The 21,403-nt window shown below is 46.0% G+C and overlaps 1 protein-coding gene across 1 annotated transcript in view; it reads right to left on the bottom strand.

The window, feature by feature from the left end:
• OSBPL10 (oxysterol binding protein like 10) overlaps positions 1-21,403 on the bottom strand; it is a 323,121-nt gene that overhangs the window by 37,251 nt on the left and 264,467 nt on the right. The window contains exon 6 of the mRNA XM_004377355.3: positions 6,589-6,738. Coding sequence (XP_004377412.1) covers positions 6,589-6,738 — 150 coding nt within the window. The remainder of the gene's footprint in view (positions 1-6,588; positions 6,739-21,403) is intronic.

Raw genomic sequence — 21,403 nt, 5'->3', positions numbered from 1 at the left:
GACATCATACTCTTCTGGTTTTTGTTGTACCTCACTGGCTAAATCTTCTCAGTCTCCTTTGCTCAATCCTTCTCGTTTCATTGACCCCCTAGATGTTGGCATGTCACAGGACTCTGTCCTTGGACTTTTTTCCCCTATGTCTATACTCACTTCCTAGAGGAACTCATCCAGTCTCATAGCTTTAAACATCATCTGTACATTGTTCACTCTCAAATTTGTACCTGAACCTCAACTGTGAACTCCAGACTTGTATGTACACCCATGTGCCTACACATCCTCTCATCTTGGATGCCTAACAGATGGAGATCTCAGACCTAACCAAGATTGAATTTATGATACCCTCCCAACATCCCCAGCCTGCTCTTCCCATAGTCTTCCCCTTCTCAGTAAAATGGAATGGTAGTCTTTTACACTGGTGGCCCTCTTTTATACCAAACCACACCTCCTGGAAATCATACCCTTGCACGGTCCCCTTCTCTTGAATCTGGGCTGGACCTGTGACTTGCTTTAATCAACAGTGTGAAAGTGACACTGTGTCAGTTTTGGGTTTAAGCCTCAGGAAGACTTCTCAGCTTCTACTTTTGCCCTTTTGGGAGCCTTGAATTGCCATGTAAGAAGTCTGGCTATCCAGCCAGGGAGACCATGTGGAAAGGATACAAGGAAATAGAAAGCTCCTAAGACATCATGGAGTGAAAGAGGCCCAGGTGTCCCAGTCAAGTCCAGCCCACAACCACCCTACCAGTTGACTGCAGCCGCATGGCAGTGTGACTACTGGCAAAACCAGATGAACTGCCCAGCTGAGCCCAGCCCAGGCTGTATAACCATGAACAAATAAAATGGTTATTGCTTTAAGCCACCAAGTTTTGAGGTGGTTGGTTACTCAGTAATAGACACCTGAAACAAACAGCAATTCTGATTGTTATTATTCCAGTTGCTCAGACTAAAACCTCAGAACCAAAAAAACCCACTGCCATTGAGTCAATGCCAACTCATGGAGACCTCACATTTTTCAGAGAAGAACCGTACTCCGTAGGGTTTTCAATGGCTGTAATCTTATGGAAATAGATTGCCAGACCTTTCTTCTGCAGTGCCATTGGGTGGATTTGAACCACCTACCTTTCGGTTAGCAGTCAAGTGCAAACCATTTGCATCACCCCCCCCCAAAAAAAAAAAAAAACCCCAAACCCATTGCCATCCAGTTGATTCTGACTCATAGCGACCCTACAGGACAGAGCAGAACTGCCACATAGGGTTTCCAAGGCTGTAATATTTATGGAAGCAGACTGCCATATCTTTCTCCTACAGAGTGGCTGGTGGGTTCAAATCACTGACCTTTTGGTTAGCAGCTAAGTGCTTTAACCACTGGGTCACCAAGGCTCCTTTTGCACCACCCAGGGACCACAAACCTTGTTGTTGTTGTTAGGTGCCATCGTGTTGGTTCCAACTCATAGCAACCCTGTGAACAACAGAACAAAACACTGCCCAGTCCTGTTCCGTCCTCACAACTTAGCTGTTTGAGCCCACTGTTGTAGCCACTGTGTCAGTGCACCTTGTTGAGGGTCTTCCTCTTTTTCAGTGACCCTCTACTTTACCAAGCATTTTGTCCTTCTCCAGGGACTGGTCCCTCCCCCAGATAACATGTCCAGAGTACCTGAGACACCCTTTATTCTTTCCTCTCACATTCCACACATCCAATCCATATGCAAATCCTACTGATGCTATCTTCTAATTCTATCCAGAATCTGCCACCATTATCTCTTGCCTGGGTTACTGCAGTAGCCTCCTGCCTGCTTCTACCCATCCCCCTGCTGCCTTCATCCCACTCACCCCTGTCCAATCTACTTTCCACACAGGAGTCAGAGCGATTCTTTAAAGAAGCAAGTAAGGCTCTACATTCCTTTACTCAAAATCCTCCAGTGGTCACCCATACCCCTCAGAATAACTTCCCAAGTCCTCACAATGACCTTACAAGACCCTATAATCTGGCCCCTGATTTATCACCAACTTAACTGACAATCCCATCTAGTTCATGCTGATCTAACCACACTGGTCTCCTTGCTCCCCATCAAAATGCCAAGCAAGGTCCATCTTGGGCCTTTTTTACTCATTGTCCCTCTGGCTGAAAGACTCTTCCCTTAGCTATTCACATGGGTGACTTCCTCATTTTAATCCACCCTCTACTCAAATGTCACCTGAGAGAATCCTTCCCTAACCACCTTAACTAGAAGGTACAGCTGTTCCCCTTACCCCATCATTTTCTATCCTTCCTGCCATGCTCTATTTTTCTTCATTGCACTTCTCATCTCTATATATGTCTCTAGATAGATAGATAACCATTGCCACTGAGTCCATGACAACTCATAGTGACCCTACAGGACGGAGTAGAACTGCCTCATAGGGTTTCCAGGGCTGTAATCTTTATGGAACCAAACTGTCACATCTTTCCCCCGCAAAGAAGCTGGTGGTTCAAACCACCAACCTTTAGGTTAGCAGCCAAATGCTTAACCACTGCATCACCAGGGAGAGAAGGAGGGAGAGGTAGAGAGAGAATACTTGTTTATTGCCTATCTTCTTCCATCATCACGCAAGCTCCATAAGGGCACGGATTCTGAATACTTTGTTCACTGCTGCACTCCTGGTGTTTGAAACAGTACTTAGCTCATGCAGTACTCAATAAATATATATTAAATGAGTAAACAAATGCATTATTGTTACCTTTCATATCCCTGAAAAGTAGGTAAAAATGGTCATACACCTCCAAGCTCAACACTGCATTCTGTGGGCCCTTCTCCCTGGAGCCAAGACTTAGCGCAACTGCGTCACATCTCTTGAACACCAACCACATCGTTGTTCTCACCTGCTTCAAGCCCTCCATGGCTCCCATTGCCCTCAGGATTAAGTCCACCCTCCTTCACATGGCCCATAAGGCTCTGCATGATCTGACCTTACTAACCACTCCAGGCTCAACCATGCCACTCACCAGTACATTCCTATGTTCCTCGCCTGACTAACTCTTGCTCATTCTTTAGGTTCAACCTAAAAGTTCCTTCCTCAAAGGCCCTTCTGCAGCCCTCCATCTCCGTCCTCCATTCTCTCTAGTAGCACCTCTCCTTTTCCCTTCGAGGCCACCCACAACTTGTGGGGATATAGCAGGTTATCCAGCTGAGGTGTTCATCAGCAACTCAGGGCATGGAACACAGCTGAGGAAAGAGGGCAGACAAGGGGGCTTCTGGAGACAGAACCAGCTCCCTGACTTGTGGGCACCAGCGCAAAACTGAAACGCGAGGTCCGTTGTTTAAATACTAGGAATTTCAAGACAGCAACAGCCGAGCACTAAACCAAGCATGGGCCCTTCTGAGCATGGGACCCTGTGTGACTCCACAGGTCGCATGCCTATGAAGCGGCCCTGCCTGGAGACCACTAAAGAAAGGCAAGTTGCAGCTCTAGGTGCACAGTCAGGCCGGCATCGTTTGTAAGTGTGTCCACACTGGTCACATCCTCAAAGGCAGGGCTTGTTTTATGGAGAGAGACCAGAGCTTCATCCTTGAGTCCACTGGTAGCCAGGAATGTTCTACCTGCAGGGCGCCTGCTCATAAAACACGCCTCCATTCAGGCTAAGTTCTTCCACTGCCACTTTAGCACAAGCTTAAGCCAATGGCATGGCAAGAGCCAGCAAGAGACAAGGAAATAGTGGCAAGAGAGCTTCATCAAGCTTTTTATGATGCAGGCAGTCAAGGCCAAGAAACCTCTTGGGATAATAAAAGGTTGCCCTCTTCCTCTCCCGAGCATTTCAGCTTGTCAAACTTTCCCCTGGCTTTTGAATAACAGCTTCTACCCAGTTAATAAGTTAATAAATGACAGAAGTTTAATAAATAGAGAAGTTTCTCTTTCAGGCACCCAACTGAGTACTGGATAAATGAAACGTTTGCTCTTTTAGGAACAGACAGTGGCTCCAGAAACACAAAGCAATCATACCCTAATAAAACAATAAATAGGAAATGCACAGCTCTCATGATTTCTTTATTTTAAAACAACGGAGCCATACCGTGAGGACTCCAACACGCTCAACTCGCCATAATAACATCTCCTCGGCACTTATTGTTTCTCCACATCTGACCTAGACATTTTCAGTTACTTGTATGGGCTGCCTCCTCCGTCATTCACAATTCCAACTCAGTGTTTCACAAACATTTTTTATCCATGCTGTACAATGAGAATACGTTTTAACGCCGTGACCCAGTATAAATGGAACTCAATTAAAAGTTTCCTGAGTACAATACTGGTATTTTATATTCCATTGCACCTTTTTTTTTTTTTTTTTTAAATGATGTCTGACCCACTAAATTGGTTTTTTGGTTTTTTCCTGAGTGATGCAAACTGTTAAGCACTGGGCTGCTAACCCAAAGTTTGGTGGTTTGAGTTTACCCAGGGGCACCTTGGAAAACGAGCTGGTGATGTACTTCTGAATAAAATCAACCACTGAAAACCCTTACAGAACACAGTTCTACTCTGACACACAGGGTCGCCATGAGTCCGAAACGACTCCATGGCAAGTGGTTTGGGTTTTAATGGGCTGTGACCCACAATTTGGAAACACCATGAATTTAGATCACACTGCCTTACATTTTACTACACATTATTGCCCAGACTCCATGCATCAGGCCTTAACTCAAGCTTCATCTGAGTTAGCTCTGCACCATCCACAAGAAAGTTTTAAAAGGTAGCTCTTAAAAAGCTGAATATTTAAATGATTTTTCTAGCAAAAAAGAGACAAGAATCATACAGAGTGAAGACTGAAATTAAATGAAGGCAACTTTTCTTGGGCAAAATAGTCTTCACAGCTTGGTGTGCAGAGCGGGACCAAGACCTAAGTTGAGGGCAGAGAAAGGCAAAGTCAGAGAACTTTCTATGTCTGGCCTCCTCAGTGTGGGTCCGCCATTTTGTCTGAAGTGGTGCAGTCTTCCAGAATACCAGACACACTCTATTCAAAAATACATAAAAGCATTTCAAAGAAAAGGTTTTTCTGTCATCTTGGAGGTTTCTGCCTTCTCTGCCTCTCCTCTGTCTCCTACAAATGGCCCGTCACCAGGTTCTGTCATCTCTTCCTTTAAAGAGTCTGTCACAGCCACGCCCCTTCCCTCTCTCCAGGCCAGTCAGACCCTGGCTTCCAGACCCTTCACTGCAGCCAACAAAGCAACTGCCCCTTCAGGCTGTTCCCACCAGGCGGTGCCTTCAGTGGCTCTGACCATTTCAAGTACGCCCACATTTTTCTGGCTGGCCTGCGGAATCTAGGACTTCATTCCCCAGCCCACCTTCCACACGGGTCATGGCCCTCTCTCCCTGAGGGCTACTGCTCTACTACACCACACATCAAACCACACAATTTAGTCCTTTGTGATGACAAGAAGGAGCCCTGGTGGTGCAGTGGTTAAGAGCTCAGCTGCTAACCAAAAGGTTGGCAATCCAAATCCACCAGCTTGGTTCTTGGAAAACCTATGGGGCAGTTCTACTCTGTCCTGTAGAGTTGCTATGAGTCAGAACTGACTTGCCACCAACGGGTTTGGTGTATTTTTTAAATTTTTTAATTGATAAGAACGAGCACACACCTACTATGAGTTCAGTGCCAGACTAGGACCCCTTTACACACTACGTCTGATTCTCACACTACCCTTCCAGAGAGGGATCATGATTTTAGTAACTGACGGAAGTGGAACTCAGGTGGGTTGGACTGCACAGTCCAGGCTCTCTCCATTACCCCCCAGTGCCTTGTGGGTACCATACAATCTTTAAGCTACGTGCAAAATTGTTTTTCCTGATCGCCTCTGGAATGAAGCTATCGTCTTGAGATGGGGGAGGATACATATGGGATCCTCATCATGACATTAGTGGTTAGAATGCTGGGTTCTCTTGATTAGGTTCCTCAAGAAGAATCTTAGCTGAGTTCAGCACCAAGAAGAGTTAGTTGCACTTCTGACAACCAGCAGGTTCATTCTTTGCACACTGGCCTCGTTCCCTGTCCGCCATTTTCTATGTTCCCTCCTCCTGTTTCTCTCTATGGCCACTGTGCCATACAGGGCCTGTCTCTATAGGTCACCTTTAATCTTCGCTAGAATGCAGTAGGAAACAAGGAAATACCATCTTCAATTTTCCTTATCATCTCATATGCTTTTTCTGATCCTCCCATGCCCTTGTAGGGGTAGCATGCAACCCAAGTAGAGGGTTGTATCCTCTGCCACTTTGCCTCTCTCACACAGGCCTGAACTCCTAAGAGTTCTCAATCCATGTGTTAACTAAGCCTTTCCATTCCGGCAACATATACAGGGAGAAAAAAATAAAAGAACATTCTGGCAAGGCTTTCTCATCCTGAGCATCAAAGCAAACCTCTCCCTGTTACAGCATGAACATTTACATAGAACCATCCTTTCCAATTTTGCCTGGTACAGCCATACTTAAAAGCCATACTGGCCACTTCCCCCGTTCTCCTTTAGCAATCTCACCACAGTGAAAAGAATGTCAATAGAGGAGGCGTGGGAGTAGAGAAGGAACCCAAACAACTGGCCACAGACCCAGTGGGACATGCCAGCCTACCTTGGTCAAATCCATTCCCAGTTTGAGTTGTGAAATGAGATGAAGAATTATACTTCGCTGATCCTCCATGACGCCCAGTTCTGTCTCTTCCTTATCTTCAGTGTCACTTTTTTCATCTTCGGACAAAACCAGTTCAGGGCCTGAGTTTGGCTAAAATGAAATCAATAAAAATTATCAGCGGATTCAGTAGAAGTTAAAACCACAGCATAGAAAGCCCTGTGCTTAGCAATTCAGAAGGAGCCCAATCCAGCCACAGGAAGATTTTCTCAGTCCTGGTGCCCACTGGGCTAAAGATGACTCTCTTTGGGGTACAGGTCCCATGCTTTAGTCACTGCATGTCCCCCTCACTGCCCCCTTTCTCCCTCCGTAGTGACTCTCCTGCCTATGGACTTGCTCTGACTGAAGAGTTTCCTGCACTTCAAGAGGCTGACTATAGTATACAGGTACGATCCCCTTAATCCAGTCTATTCCCAAATGACCTCTGTTATCTTGCACAGTTCAGGACATTTTATATTTTATGTAAAAGTTTCTATTTAAAAGCAAAAGTTGGATGCCCCTGGTACTGGCTGAAACTACCTTATTTATAGGAAAATTTACCTTGAGTTTACTTCTACACATCAATTAATATCACTATGGCCAAGTGTAGGAAAAGTCTCAGCATTGGCATTAATTTAGGGAGAGAGAGAAAAATGAAAATTTAAGCAACAACTCTGAAATTTTCTAACAATGCTGGGATTCATGCTGGCCAACAGATGCTGCTTTTCTCGATGTAAATTTATTAATTTAATTGCTGGACTCCAATGTTTCAAATCACACAGAAAACAGGCCAAGTTAATAAATAAAATGTGCATGGAGGAATTACCAATCCCCAAATTTTCCAATGTCCAAATATCAAGAAGTCTGGCTACAATGTAAAGTTGCCCTTGGAATTCAGTTGAAAGAAATAACGCCATTCACACGTACCTATGTTCTTGCAGAACTCGTTCGTGTGTGAGCAAAAGCACTCTGCACAAAACATTACACATTTTTTCCAATTATCAGTGACAGATTAGACATAATGAACTTGATACACAGAAATGCAGGAGCTCAAAGCTATTACAGATAGAAAAGGATTGCAGACTTGCCCAAAGGTCCATGTAAATGCTAATGATTTAGAAATCTCATTAGGCAGAATCATCTCATATCTAAAAGCACTTCCAATACACAAAGGTTATTTTGGTGATTGAGATGTTTGCCATTGTCCAGCCTAACATACTGGTGTTGGCCATGCTTTACCAAAGCTCTAAAGAGGGGAAGCAATGGTGTTCCTTCCCCAGGCATCTCTTGTCAGCCTAGAGTAGGCAGGTTATTTATTTCAACTTAAGCACTTTCCATTCACACACTTGCAAATTCTTCTCAATACACTCAACAAGCCCAATTCTAAGAGGTGCTTGGGAAGACCTCGGTGAAGCCCACAGGGCTTTCCCCCAGCCGGGAGTCAGAGTCTTCTTCCACCACATGCCTGGTTGCCCAGCCTCATCGTAATATGTATTATCTGATGCCATCAGCAAGTTGCTTTGCTAGAATATACTGAAATAATTGAGGAACCCTCCCCAGTCCTTTTCCCAAGAAGAACCACCAGAGGAAAGTCTGGGAGCTTGGGCCGCCCTGATTCTGCACCGGGGAGTCGGGGGAAGATGAGAAGCGGGGGAAGATGAGGGCTCAGCACTCAGTCAGCGCCTCTGAGGCCACCCAGCCTCTGCTCCGTCTGCTCTGCTGCAGGGCCTGCTATTGCCAGGGCCACTGCATTACAAGCCTGAATCGCTAAAGCTAGGATTAGGAGGGCCACCCTTTGACCTTGCCCTTTTCCCTCCTCTGGATGTCAGGAGAGCTGGGAAGTTGGTGGCTATCTCAGCCCACCGAGAGGTTGCATTTCCAATCCATTGCACAGAGATGGGAGAGCACCCAATGGCAAATCCCTACCCAGACAAAGGTGCTGGTGCTAAGTCCTTCCCTTCTGGAAAACCTGGTGAGCGGTAACATGTATTAGCAGAGGTCCCTTCAACCCAGCTGCTGATTGTGCCACTAAAAAGTTAAACCCAGCTTGTCCCCAACTTCCAGCAGCCAGGAAGCCTTCTGCAAGATATTACCATGTAATACCATCCGTGTGAACAGAAGCTTCTCCAGTTCTTTCCACTTCAAATCAACATCCCATTTCCTCCGTTTCTTACAATTCTTCTCAAAGACATTGGCTCCAGCGGAAAGAATGAAGGCTACTGCGCAGGGCCCACAAGCAGACTCAACTCCAGGGCAACTGGTGGCCAGAGCTCAGGGAAGGGGCTCCTGGGGGCCCTGAAGCCCCACTAAGGGAAGAAAAGGCCACAGGGAGAAAGCCTAACCAGCATCTCCCTCACTGGCGCCAACTTTCTCAGTGCAAATTGTACCCTAAGCTTAAACAATGACCCAGCACTATTTTCTGCCTCTCATAGCTTCTGAGAACTTGCCCTTTTTCTTACAGTAGGAGATGTAAGTAATTCGCCTCCAATCCAATCTCAAGTAAATAATTATTCTTATCAGAGTAAGAAAAAAGACTGATTTCATTCATCACGCTGTTCATGAACATCTTAGAAGACCCTTCCATGGCTCACAGTGGATTTCAGTCATCTGCAGAAAGGTTAGACCCTCTGTTGTGGGTCCAAATTGGGGGTGGGGGGCGTGGGTAGAAAGATGGGAATATTCAAAAGGTCAAGTCAGTTTGAAAGCGGTCAATTAGCAATATAAATACAAAACTGACAGCTTCCACAAACCACTCGCCATTAGAAGGTATTGCAGGGAATCGAGGCTTTGAAGAATCAAGTTTTGATAAGAGTTTTAAAGGCAGAAAACCTTGTTTTCATTCCGGGTCAAGGGTTTGTTGATTCTGCTACTCTAAGAAGAAATCGAAAGATACTAATAATCGTGGTTGAACCTAAGCGTTATTTTTGCTAATTAGGCCCGAGAGCCCAACCGTATTCTCGCCTCCCCCCTATAAAGTCCTGATCCTCTCCCAGGTGCCCCTGGCCTGTCCACACTCTGCATGTCACAGGGATTTTCATTTGTAGAACAATAACTGCCCGTGGTGATCAAAGGTGGCAGAACAGCATTTCTCCATCTCAAAAGAAACCGAACATGAGAAATGGTTTTATAACGCGGAGAAAGTTCCTAAGACTTAAGCAAGAAGAATCTTCAGATCCCCCATTCCCCTCCTCCAGAGATCTTGGCAAATGAAGCCAGCCCAGCCACAAAAATGAGCACAAACTTGAAGATGAAATGGAATTAAACTATGTTTTAAAGAGAAGCAGGCTTTGGAAAAATGAGGTTTTCAATAAAAACAAAAGTTATGACTCAATATTTTCTACCACAGGAGCACCTCAGGGTATTGGTTGTACAAAAATCAAATGACTCAGGCCTATTAGTAAATGGGGAAAACAAACAACCGTTGCCATTGAGTCAATTCCAACTCATAGCAACCCCGTAGGACAGCAAAGAACTGCCCCATAAAGTTTCCAAGGAGCACCTGGTGGATTCGAACAGCTGACCTTTTGGTTAGCAGCCGTAGCTCTTAATCACTGCACCACCAGGACCCCAAACGGGGAAAAGGGAAGTGAAAATTTGATGGACAGGGACAAGCTAGATTTTAGGAAGATTCCTTGGTGGCTCAGCAGTGACCTGGGCTCCATGATAGTCTTTAAGATATCCATTACCACCCTCAAAGTTTTATGCAAAAAAATTTGGATATTTTTCTGATGAGAGGGTCCGTAGCTTTCCTTGGAGGTTCTGTGAAAGGTCTGACCCTCAGCTGACCTCAGGCCTCTGAAAGATCAAAGGATCCGAGACCATGTAAGAGACATGGGTTCTTAGGGTGGAAAGGGGTCTAATCAAAGACAGTCACAACATAGGCAGATGTGACTTTAACCACAGACCTCTACTCCTTAACACCCTTGAGACTATGTCTGAGGATTAAGCCTGAAGGCAAAAGCAATGGCTTGTGTTAGGTTTCCATGGGCTCAACATCTTCCCAAAGGGGCCAACAGAGTGGGAGAAACATTTAACTTCTGTGTTGATTTTTCAATCTTATTTCTTCAATAAAAATGTAAACTTCAAGCAAGACTGACTGAAACTGCAATCTTTTTTATTCAATACACATACATAATTTAACTATGGTTTAGATCAGCTGCAGTAAAAACCAAGAAACAGGGATTTATCTGCAGAGTCCACTCAATTTCGCCCACTCAGTTTCCTGTCTCAGGCCTCACTCCATGCCCAAAAGCATACTCCCCTTTCCAGCGCCTTATGCGTGTTTTCCCTTCCTTAGACAGTGTACACCCGCCCCCAAGCTTCACAAGTACCTCTCCTTTCTTAACTAAGATCTGGCCCTCAAATAGCTATGACCAACATAAGCAGTTTGATCAACTGACTTCCCCTTTATTTGTAAATGCCTGCTAACCTCATGTGTTCACTTAAAGGGCTAAGTCTCTACTGGTTAGAGTTGAAACCCCAAACCAAACCCATCGCCATTGATTCAATTCCAACTCACAGTGACCTATAGGACACAGTAGGAGTGTGCCTCACAGGGTGTCCAAGGCTGTCAATCTTTACAGAAGCAGACTGCCACATCTTTCTCCAGTGCAGCGGCTGGTGGGTTCAAACTGCCGACCTTCGAGTTAGCAGCCAAGCTCTTAACCACGGCGCCACCAGGGCTCCTGGTTAGAGTTGAAGCATTCATAATGCCACATTATGGTACAGGCCTATGGGGTTGCGATACGCCATCTTTAAAGGCACCTTTTTGGTTGCTATGAATCAACTCGACGGCCACGGGTTTGGTTTTTTTGTCTTTGGGCAGGGAGCTCTTCCACCCAGAGCCCCGAAGTCACAAACATGCAGGTGTGAGGGCTCCACTCAAGCAAGGATTAAGAGGGGCTCCTACAGCCATCCAAGCAAATACACCTCCTGGAATAGGTATTCTTCAACAGACATCTTCAACAGGAAAACAAAACCCACTGAGTTAAAGTGATCAGCAACTGTCCAGAAGACCTCCATGATCAAGGACAGAAAATAAAGTTGGCTAGAGAACAAGCATCATATTCTCTTCCAGCAGCAAGCATATTGCCGTTCAATCATTTTTAAAACCTGGCACTAATCCCCATAAGCTTTACCTTGGCAAGGAGGCGCTGGGGTGAACTGAGCCATACCAAAGAACCTTGGTATGAATGAGCACTGAACATAGTCTAGACGCTGACTTTATGGAAAAAGAAGGCAATCTAGCCATGCCCAAAAAAACTGACCTTCTGAGGGTCATAGAAAGGCAAGCAGTGGAAGAGAAGACCCTCAGGTCTCCCCAAATGAGAAAAATGTCATGATACACAGCAGCAGGGCAAAGCAGGAACCAGGAATGATGTCGCTTCTTATGTGACTTATTTCTCAATTCCACAACTACACAGAACATGCAGTAACATGCATAATAGCCACCAGAGCAAGTCCACTGCTGTTCACTGGGGGGTATGAGACAATAGAAGCTGGTCTGCCAGTAATGAGAGGTTCTAGAAAAAGTCAGTATGCAGTTGAGACATGGAGAGTGGTTGGGGGGCCGGAGACATTAGGAAAAAAGGCAGATGGAAGACAGAGGTGAGTGAATGCTGGAGAAGCAGCAAGAACATCTGCGTGTCGAAGAGGTACAGGCGCTCAGGGACCAACTACTGAGCCACATTCATTTCCGTTCTAATGAGAGTGGTGCTATTGTTCTTGATGACACTTAAAGAATCTATAAAACCAAGAACTTAGCTCCTTTTATCTCCAGACATTTTCTCGATTCAGTATTTATCAGCATATTTAACCAAATTATCACGATCATTACTTCGTATTAGTAACACTTTACATCCCTAGAAGCCCCGTCTAAGAGCCCAAGGTCATGACACTGGCGTGGCCACACTGGAAGGTTCAGTCCAGCTCTGCATACACAGCAATAACATCAGCAGAGCCTAGGGCGTACAAAGCTGGCCAGCAGTCCAGCAGATACCACGTGGCCTTTTTGCCCCTCATTCCTCAACGAGGAACTTCTGTCATATGACTACCAACCACCAAGTGCTGGGCACTCATTATCACATGCTCGGAAAATTACTTCCCCTGAGGACACACACAGACATAAAGTTTTGTTACATGAATGCAAAGTGGCTGCTCCTGATGACCTACTGTCCTTCCCACACTTAGCACAGGTGGGATTTCTCTGGAAGCGTCTCTCCTGTGCCCGCCTCTAAATCCCCACAAACAGGACATCCTGCTGGTTGGAGGGTGTCTCAGCTGAACGGATGGATGCGCCCCTCTGGTCAGAACTCATGCCATAGAGCTTGATGTCGTGGACACGTCTTCAGATGGCGTCTTGTACAGCTGCTGCCCCTTGGCCCCGACGCTGGGCAGCTGTTGAAAGCTCCTGCACAGGCAACTACCCTCTCTCTGGAGCCACTTCTGAAGCCAGGCAACTGACTGGGCCTCGAAGGCCACCACGGTGCGCTTGGGACCTTATCTTGCCATATTGAGGTAGGTCCAACGAGGCCACGGAGGGGACAACCCGACGAAGAAGTTGGCTCTTATCCTCGGCAGGTCCAAGTACAAGCATGTCCACACAGCAGGCTGGTCCCAGCTGCCATCTTGGAGATGCTGAGTTGGTTGCCACTGACATCATAATCCTTCTGCCGCCTCCCAGTGGACGTGCTGGCTTTCTTGCTCTAACCACACATACACACACAATTACCACACTTGGCTCTCACAGACCGGAAGGACAGGTGCTCTTCCTGAGCAAAGGGGCAGACCTGCAGAAAGGTTAATTTTAAATAAAACACACCCTGGAAGGTAGAAGGAAGTCACTTCCAGGGAAGGGAGAGAGTGGGGAGAGGGAGCATTCATCATCAGCCAAGACAATCAGGAGCAGTTAGACCAAGAGGATTTCATGAGGGTTCCTCAAAAAACATCTGCGGGAAGCATTCGTTCACAAGCAAGAGAAGCATCGGCCCTTTTCTAATTAACTTGCACATATCGCGTAGAAATTACAGTCTAAAGATTTTTAAATAAAAGAAAGGAATAGAGAAAGAGCAAAGAAACCCTAAAGAAAGTACCAGAAAAAGAAAAGAAAAAGGAAGAAGCAGATGAAGGGGCAGGCAATTATTTTGCAGTAAGCCAGTGAGAGCGCCATCTACCAGCATGCAGGGACCGAGAGGCCACAGGGCACACTTTCAAGCTCCTTTAGCATCAGCCTGCCCCCAAGAATCAAAGTTAAACGGAAGACATGCGAACATGAGAGAGAGGACCTACCAAGTGCCAGGCACTGTGTTAGGTGCTGTCCAACATGATCTCAACTGAAAGTCCAGCACTTTAAACCCAAATCCAGTACTGAATTAATAAGGTGGGCAAGAACTCTGCGAGACTTCCTGAAAGCAAAGCTGTGTGTGGTCGAGGGGCCCAGGTTACCACAGCCCTAATTCTGAGAACCATATTTCCAAACACACAGGGAGCTCGTTGGGATTGGGATTAAAGGAAAAGAAAGAGCCACAAAGCACAGAACACAATCACCAGAGCTTGAGGAGGCAGCAAAGCATGATGGGAAAAGCTGAGCTTTGAGCGCAGCTAGAGAGTCCTGGATATAAATCCTGTATCCACCACCTTCCACCCACCAGGTTCAGTTTCCTCACCTATAAAATGGAGATGGTACCACCCACACTTAGGGACTGCTGAGAGGCATACATGAGACAAAGCACGTAACCCCCTTAGCACAGTGCCTGGCACGGAGGAAATGCTTAGCACATTGTCACTCCTCTCACTAGCCTACAGCTTCCACACTGGGTACACAGTGATGCCACAGCCCTGCATCTAGAAGCCCTTGCTACAGCAGCCATGTCCCGCCTGTGCCACCCGCTCCCTCTCCAGCAGCATCCCTCTCAAAGCTCTATGATACCAGCCAGCTCCTCTCCTAGGCCTTTCCCAGCAATGAGGCTGCTGAGCGGCTGGGGCTGCAAAGGCCCAGGATCCCAGGGCCCTGACATTGCAGAAGCATCACTTCCCGGATCTGGGCTGTACCAGGGAGGGATTCGTCGACATGTCAAGAAACATCTCCGCCCAGGGTCACATGCAGACCTGGGAACCACAGAGACAATCACAAAGCAGCAAAGGGACATGAACCAGTGAGGGCATCCATCATCTGGGCCCAGAAGAGCAGCTGTGGTTTGGAGGTGGCTGCAGCGTGGGCCTACTCCAGTCCTCTAGAAGGCCAGGAAAGGTAGGGAGAAAGCTTCTTCAAGGTTCCACTCTAGCTTCCCAGGAGCACTGCTAAGAGGAAAAGCAATACTTTAAGACATAAAAGACGTAAGGGTGGGTCGAATGGTAAGCAAGCACCAGGCCTGAAAGAGTTACCATCACTCCAATCTCCTTGAATCCCCAGTTAGCAAGGCACCCTATTAGATACTGAAGATAAAAGGGTGCTAAGATACGCTGTCTGCATTTAACAGTCTGGTAATCTGGTTGAGAAAGAGCACACAGATATCTTTCTCCTAGACTGGAGTCCAACCGTTAAATTACAACTCACCATTCAAGACTCAGTTCAAACACATTTCACACGGGCAGAGGCGCCTCCATCCTAACCAGGAATCCCTAAGCACTTTGCATACACCCATTTGGCGTTTATCGAGCTGTACTTAACTACGCCCTTGCACATCTCCTTCCCTAATCACTTTTGGCAGAGGAACACCGATATTTGGGGTTGGCTACTTAGGGCCCTGGTTTGAGATGTCCTTAAATGCCACCTCCAGGATTGAGAAAAAAGAATCTGATCAATTATTAATATTAGCTAGGAGTCCAGGAGTGGAGGGTGGTTGTCATCTTACCCTATTAGGAACTCCTTGATGACAGGAATCCTGTCTGTTTCAGGCTGTCATTTCTACAATCCCAACACAAAGGCTGGTTTATGATAGGTGCTCAGTAAAAAAAGGAAAAAAAATGTTAAAAGGAATGAACAAAACTTTAAAAAATGGGGGAAAGTTACGGGTGCAAGGACAAAATGCAGATTTAAAAATAAAACGACAGGCAGCTGCAAAAGACCACATATTATATGATTCCATTTATGGAAAAGTCCAGAATAGGCAAATCTATAAAACACCAGTAGATTAGTGGTTGCTTATGGCTGGGGGCGATGGGGTTGATGGGGTGGACAGCTAAAGCGTATGGGGTTTTTTTTTTGAGGTGATGACTGTGGTGGTGATGGTTATGCGTATCTGTGAATATACTAAAAACGATTGAATTATACACTTTAAATGGATGAATTATATGGTACGTGAATTATATCTCAATAAAACTGTTACTTTTAAAAAAGAAACAGAAGGACAAATGATGTGAAGTCAAACAACAAAGGCCGAAAGGATCAGAGAAGCTTGGGCAGAGAAGGACGACTTTGGGCCAAGTGGCACAGAAGAGCAGGCGTAGATCAGCTGGAGAAGAGGGCTTTCCACCAGAAGGAATGACCCAAAAGTGCAGAGACATGGCTACTGTAGGGAAGTTTGGCTGAGGCCAGACGGTACGTGGCTTTGATCTTATGGCCACCCTCAGTGATCGCATCCAATCCCACGACTGTAAACACAATTTATATGCTGATGTCTTCCAATTTTATAGCTCAAGTTCAGCCTTCTCCCTTAACTCCAGTCTTGTGTATTTAACTGCCTACTCAACATCTCCCCCTTAGCCATCCGTGATAGGCAGAATGGCCCCCAAAAAATGTCCGCATCCTAACTCCCAGAATCTGCGAATATGTTACCTTACATGACCAAAGGGGCTGTGCAGACATGATTAAATGAAGAACCTTGAGATGGCAAGATATTCCTGGATTATGCAGGTGAGCCCAGTTTAATCTCATTAATCCCTAAAACTGTTGACTCTTTCCTGGCTGTGGTCAGAAGCTGTGGCAATGGAAGAAGGGTCAGAGAGATGCAGCATTGCTGGCTTTGAAGATGGAGAAAGAGTCACAAGTCAAGGAAGGCAGGCAGCCTCTAGAAGCTGGAAAAGTCAAGGAAACAAATTCTCTCCTAGACCCTCCAAAAAGAACACAGTCCTACCAACACCTTGATTTTAGACCAGTGAGACACATATTGGACTTCTAACCTACAAAACTGTAAGCTGATAAGCTTGTGTTGTTTTAAGTTGCTGGTAATTTGTACAGCAGCAACAGGAAACTCGACACTATCTAATGGGCACACCAAACTTCATATACCCAAAACAGACCTCTCGATTCACACCTCCAAACATGATCCCCCATCTCAGAAAGCGAGAACGCCATTCTTCTAGTCAGTCGGCCAAAAGCCTTGCCATCATTCTTGACTCTTATCTCCCATTCACACTCTACATTCCATCCATCAGCAAATCCCACAAATCATATCCAGAAGCTGACCGCTTCTCACAGCCGCCACCACCCTGGTACAAGGTGCCATCATCTCTCATCCAATTGCTGCAAAAGCTTCCCAACCAGGCTCCCCTGCATCACTGCAGAAAGTTCTACTGGACTTTGTTGCTCTAAACTTGTAATGCCTCCCAATTCATCTTTGAACTCCTCCTACCATTTTTTATTGCGCAGCAGAAGCAGCACCTGTACCTGGCGGGAGCAAAGGAGAATGAAGAAGACCAGACCCATGGAAGGATCAGTCCAATGGACTAATGGGCCACAACTACCACAGCCTCCACCAGACTGAGTCCAGAGCAACTAGATGGTACCCAGTTACCACCACTGAGTGCTCTGGCAGGGATCACAACAGAGGGTCCCAGACAGCAGGAGAAAAATGTAGAACAAAACTCAAATCCACACAAAAAACAAAACAAACCAAAAAAAGCAGCCTTGCTGGTCTGACAGAGATTGGAGAAACCCCGAGAGTAGGGCCCCAGGACACCCTTTTAACTCAGTACTAAAGTCACTCCTGAAGCTCACCCTTTGGCCAAAGATTAGACAGGTCTATAGGGCCAACAATAACACACGTAAGGGCGCGCTTCTTAGTTCAATCACGTATACGAGACTAATGGGCACACTGGTCAAAAACTAAAGACGAGAAGGCAGGAAGGGACAGGAAAACTGGACAAACGGAAACAGGGAAACGAGTGGAGAAGGGGAGAGTGCTGACACATTGCAGGGCTGGCAACCAAGGTCACAAAACAATCTGTGTATTAACTGTTTAATGAGAAACTACTTTGCTATGTAAACTTTCACCTAAATCACATTTTAAAAAAAACCAGCACCTGTGCCACCATGCCATCTGTAAGGACCCCAGGCTGGAGCCATCCCACCCTCCTCCAAAAGCCCACCTGTAAGCCCCACCTGAGTCACTCGGGTTCCTGCCATGCCTACCTTAGCTCTTGGTAACAAAGCTCAGCGAAAACAGATCATTTCAAAACTCTGAAATTCCTAGTGAAACACGCACAGTTTTTACCAACACCTCTGCCTCAGAAGCAAATCGATGAAGGAATAATGTACCCGGGGCAACCAGTAGTGATAAAATGACTCCGTGCCAAAAAAATAAATAAATGAATTCCACTATGTGCGATTTGCTTCTATAGTAACCACTGATGCACACTGAAAACAGAATTCTGGCTTTCTCTAGCCACAGCTTAAACGAGTATTGATTTACACTTTTGTACTGGGTGATGGATTTCTTCCGATTGTGCAAATGGTAAAAGCCTCATGGAGTAAACATGATGAGACCAAAGCCGATGGTAACGTGTAGCGATTCTTTCAGACTCTACTTAATGCCGCTAACTGCTGGACGGCCTTGCTCTGTTCACAGAATATATACGCACAGCCATGAGCTTCAACACTAACACAGGGACAGAAAAAAAAAGGAGGCCAACAGCAATAGGGTCTGAGCTGGGCCAGCCCACTGGACACGTGGGGCTTGGACCTGCAGCATCAGCACCCCTGGGAATCCAGCAGAAAGGCAAACGCCTGGGTTCCACCCCAGCAGCCCTGCTGAACCAGAAACCCTGGGGGCGGGGCCCAGGAACCTGCACTTTAACAAACTCACCAGGTGATCCCCGAGCAGTGCTCGGCTACTGACTAAAAGGTTGGCAGTTTGAGTCCACCCAGAGGGACCTCAGAAGAAAGTCCTGGCGATCTGCTTCCGAAAGATCACAGCCATTGAAAACCCTATGGAGCGCAGTTCTACTCCGACACACATGGGATCGCCATGGGTTGGAATGACTCCCCAGCAATTGGCCTGTCTGTGTTCCCCCAGGTGACTGTGATGCACGCCAACGTTTGAGAAGCATCACTCTAACGATCACAGGCGAGAGAAAAGCAGACACGTTCAAGGCCCAGCGCTAGAGAAGAGCACACAGGATGGGTGTGTTACTGGCCCCTTGCGATTCTCAAAACCCAATCCTGCGTGTCCAGTGTAGACACGGCACCATGCTAGATGCTAGGACGATCTAGACACGAACAAATGGACAACTTTTCCATCAACTTGCGCAGGCACAGTTTAAGAAGGAAATTGTAATTCTCAACGTTAGGCCAGGTTCTGGAAATCTCACTTGACCCTCACACAGATTTGGAAAGCTGTGAATTTCGATAGGACGGTGTGACTGCATTTTCATTCTCCGCCATAGCAGGCGGTCATTCAGTTCTAGCTTTACACTGCTACCTGTCCATTTTAATCACGCTAACTGCCTCTCACCTGGAAACTCCCAACTGATTCTCTCCAATGGAAATTTCGGAAGGGTACAACTCCACAAAGGCAATAACCAGTGGCATCGCCAACCACAGAATGGTCTGCATTTACAAGTCATTAAAAGCAAGAGGCATTTACTGTTCTTTGCAGGCCAAAAAAGGATTGCATCATGAAAAATGGAAAAAGCCAAGTGCATTAAGAACCCTTCTGAAGACAGTGTTCTCTCCAGGCTCCAGAGAAGGCGCGCTCGCTGCGGTCCTCTCCACGTGCCAGGCCACATCAGTACCTACACAGCAGCATCCCAGCCTTCCAACTCAGAATCGAGCAAACCTACCCCATTTAGCTTCAAGAGGTGAAGTTTCTGGACCATCACCTCCCGACTCTCAAAAGATCCAATAATTCAGTATCACAAGCAGATCAAGAGCGAGGAATTCTAGAAACAACCTGGAGCTCAGGCAACCTTGGACGTCTCGCTTTTCTTGAAAAGGGTTCTGGTGTATGCCTAGTACATCCTGATCTCTGGAAACCTTAACAAACCAAGAACAAAAGCATCTGGGAGAAGACAGGCCCTAGTGTTTTAAAGAAAAAAAACAAAACAAAAACAACAGCTCTTAATTCCACGCTAAAGAACCACCAGTAGTGGCTCTGTTACAGCTACAGTCTCCAAATCCCACTCAATACCTTTTGGCTCAAATACCAGGCTTTTTCTCTACTTTTTAATCTGCACTCTCCGTGTCCATTTTTCTACCACTGTGACAGAGGATATTAAACGAAGCCTTCCCTAACAGGGTAATTGCAGCAATTCGGATTTTTTTTTCATATTATTCCACTGCCATAAAACCCAAATGAGACTCACTATGTCCTCTGCTTGAAAAACTGTCACATTATCATGTTCGGCTTTGCCCTGCTCTCAAACACTTCGTTCAATGAAAACTTCAAGGGGAAATTCAAGAGACAGCTGTAATCACTCCAGGGTAATGTGAACAGCGTGTGGCATGCATTCTTAATGACCAGGACTGTGGGATTATTACATTCAGCCCAAAAAGAAGAAAGTGAATTTGCAGGTATAAATCTACTCAGGTAGGATCTACACTCTTCTAAGTATTACCAAACCGGTTGCTGTCATCAATTCCGACTCCCAGCAACCCTACAGGACAGAGTAGAACTGCCCCATTGGGTTTCCAAGAAGAGGCTGGTGGATCTTTTGGTTAGCAGCCGAGCTCTTAACCACTGCGCCATTAGGGCTCCCTTCTAAGTCCTAGTGTTTGTTTGGATCACTCTGATGCACAAAATTCTCCTTTCTCCAGAATAAGCCAGCTCTATGGCGACTCTCCAAGCTAGGTTTTCTCTCACTCAGGTAGACATTTTGACAGAATTCTCCACTCCTGGACAAGTGTTCATCCCATTCATAAAGCAGGATCATGAAACACATCCTTCATGTGCATTTAAAAACAACTCATGGTGACAATTTGAAATTGGTATTTTACCGGATACTTTTATCATGCCGCCCACCATCCCACGTTTTTTATTTAAACTAAAAAAAACAGTTTAACTTCTTTCATTATGCACACTATTGTTAGAAATAAAACTATTGTTTGTTTTCAACTTAACAAATTTCCTGCAAAAAACTGCCTTAAAAACCAGCAACATCAGACCCTGAATGGAGACCGCAGGTCAAAATCAGAACCTCCGCAGAGTGAGCCTCTACGCATTTTTTCCTTTGCTAGAGAGCAAGGGTTGGATCGGGGAGAAGATGAGGGGAGGGACAACAACCTCCCTCCATGCAGCCAACAACAGGAATGAGAGGACTGCTGGATTCTTGCTGGGTGATGTCTCAGGAAAGATAAACGCATATATCAGTTAACAAATATCCCCACAGTTGCTGTGCCTCTGTACAAAACAGCCAACACACTGAAAATCAAAGACACAAGGGAAAGATAAGTCCAAAGGACTAATGGACCACAACTACCACAGCCTCCACCAGACTGAGTCCAGCACAGCTACATGATGCCTGGTTACCACCACCAACCCCTCTGACAGGGATCACAATTGAGGATCCTGGACAGAGCTGGAGAAAAATGTAGAACAAAATTCTGACTCACAAAAAAAAAAAA

This window comes from Trichechus manatus, unplaced genomic scaffold (assembly GCF_000243295.1).
Source record: "Trichechus manatus latirostris isolate Lorelei unplaced genomic scaffold, TriManLat1.0 scaffold00049, whole genome shotgun sequence".
Lineage (NCBI taxonomy): Eukaryota > Metazoa > Chordata > Mammalia > Sirenia > Trichechidae > Trichechus > Trichechus manatus.
This window is presented reverse-complemented; position numbering and strand designations above follow the sequence as displayed.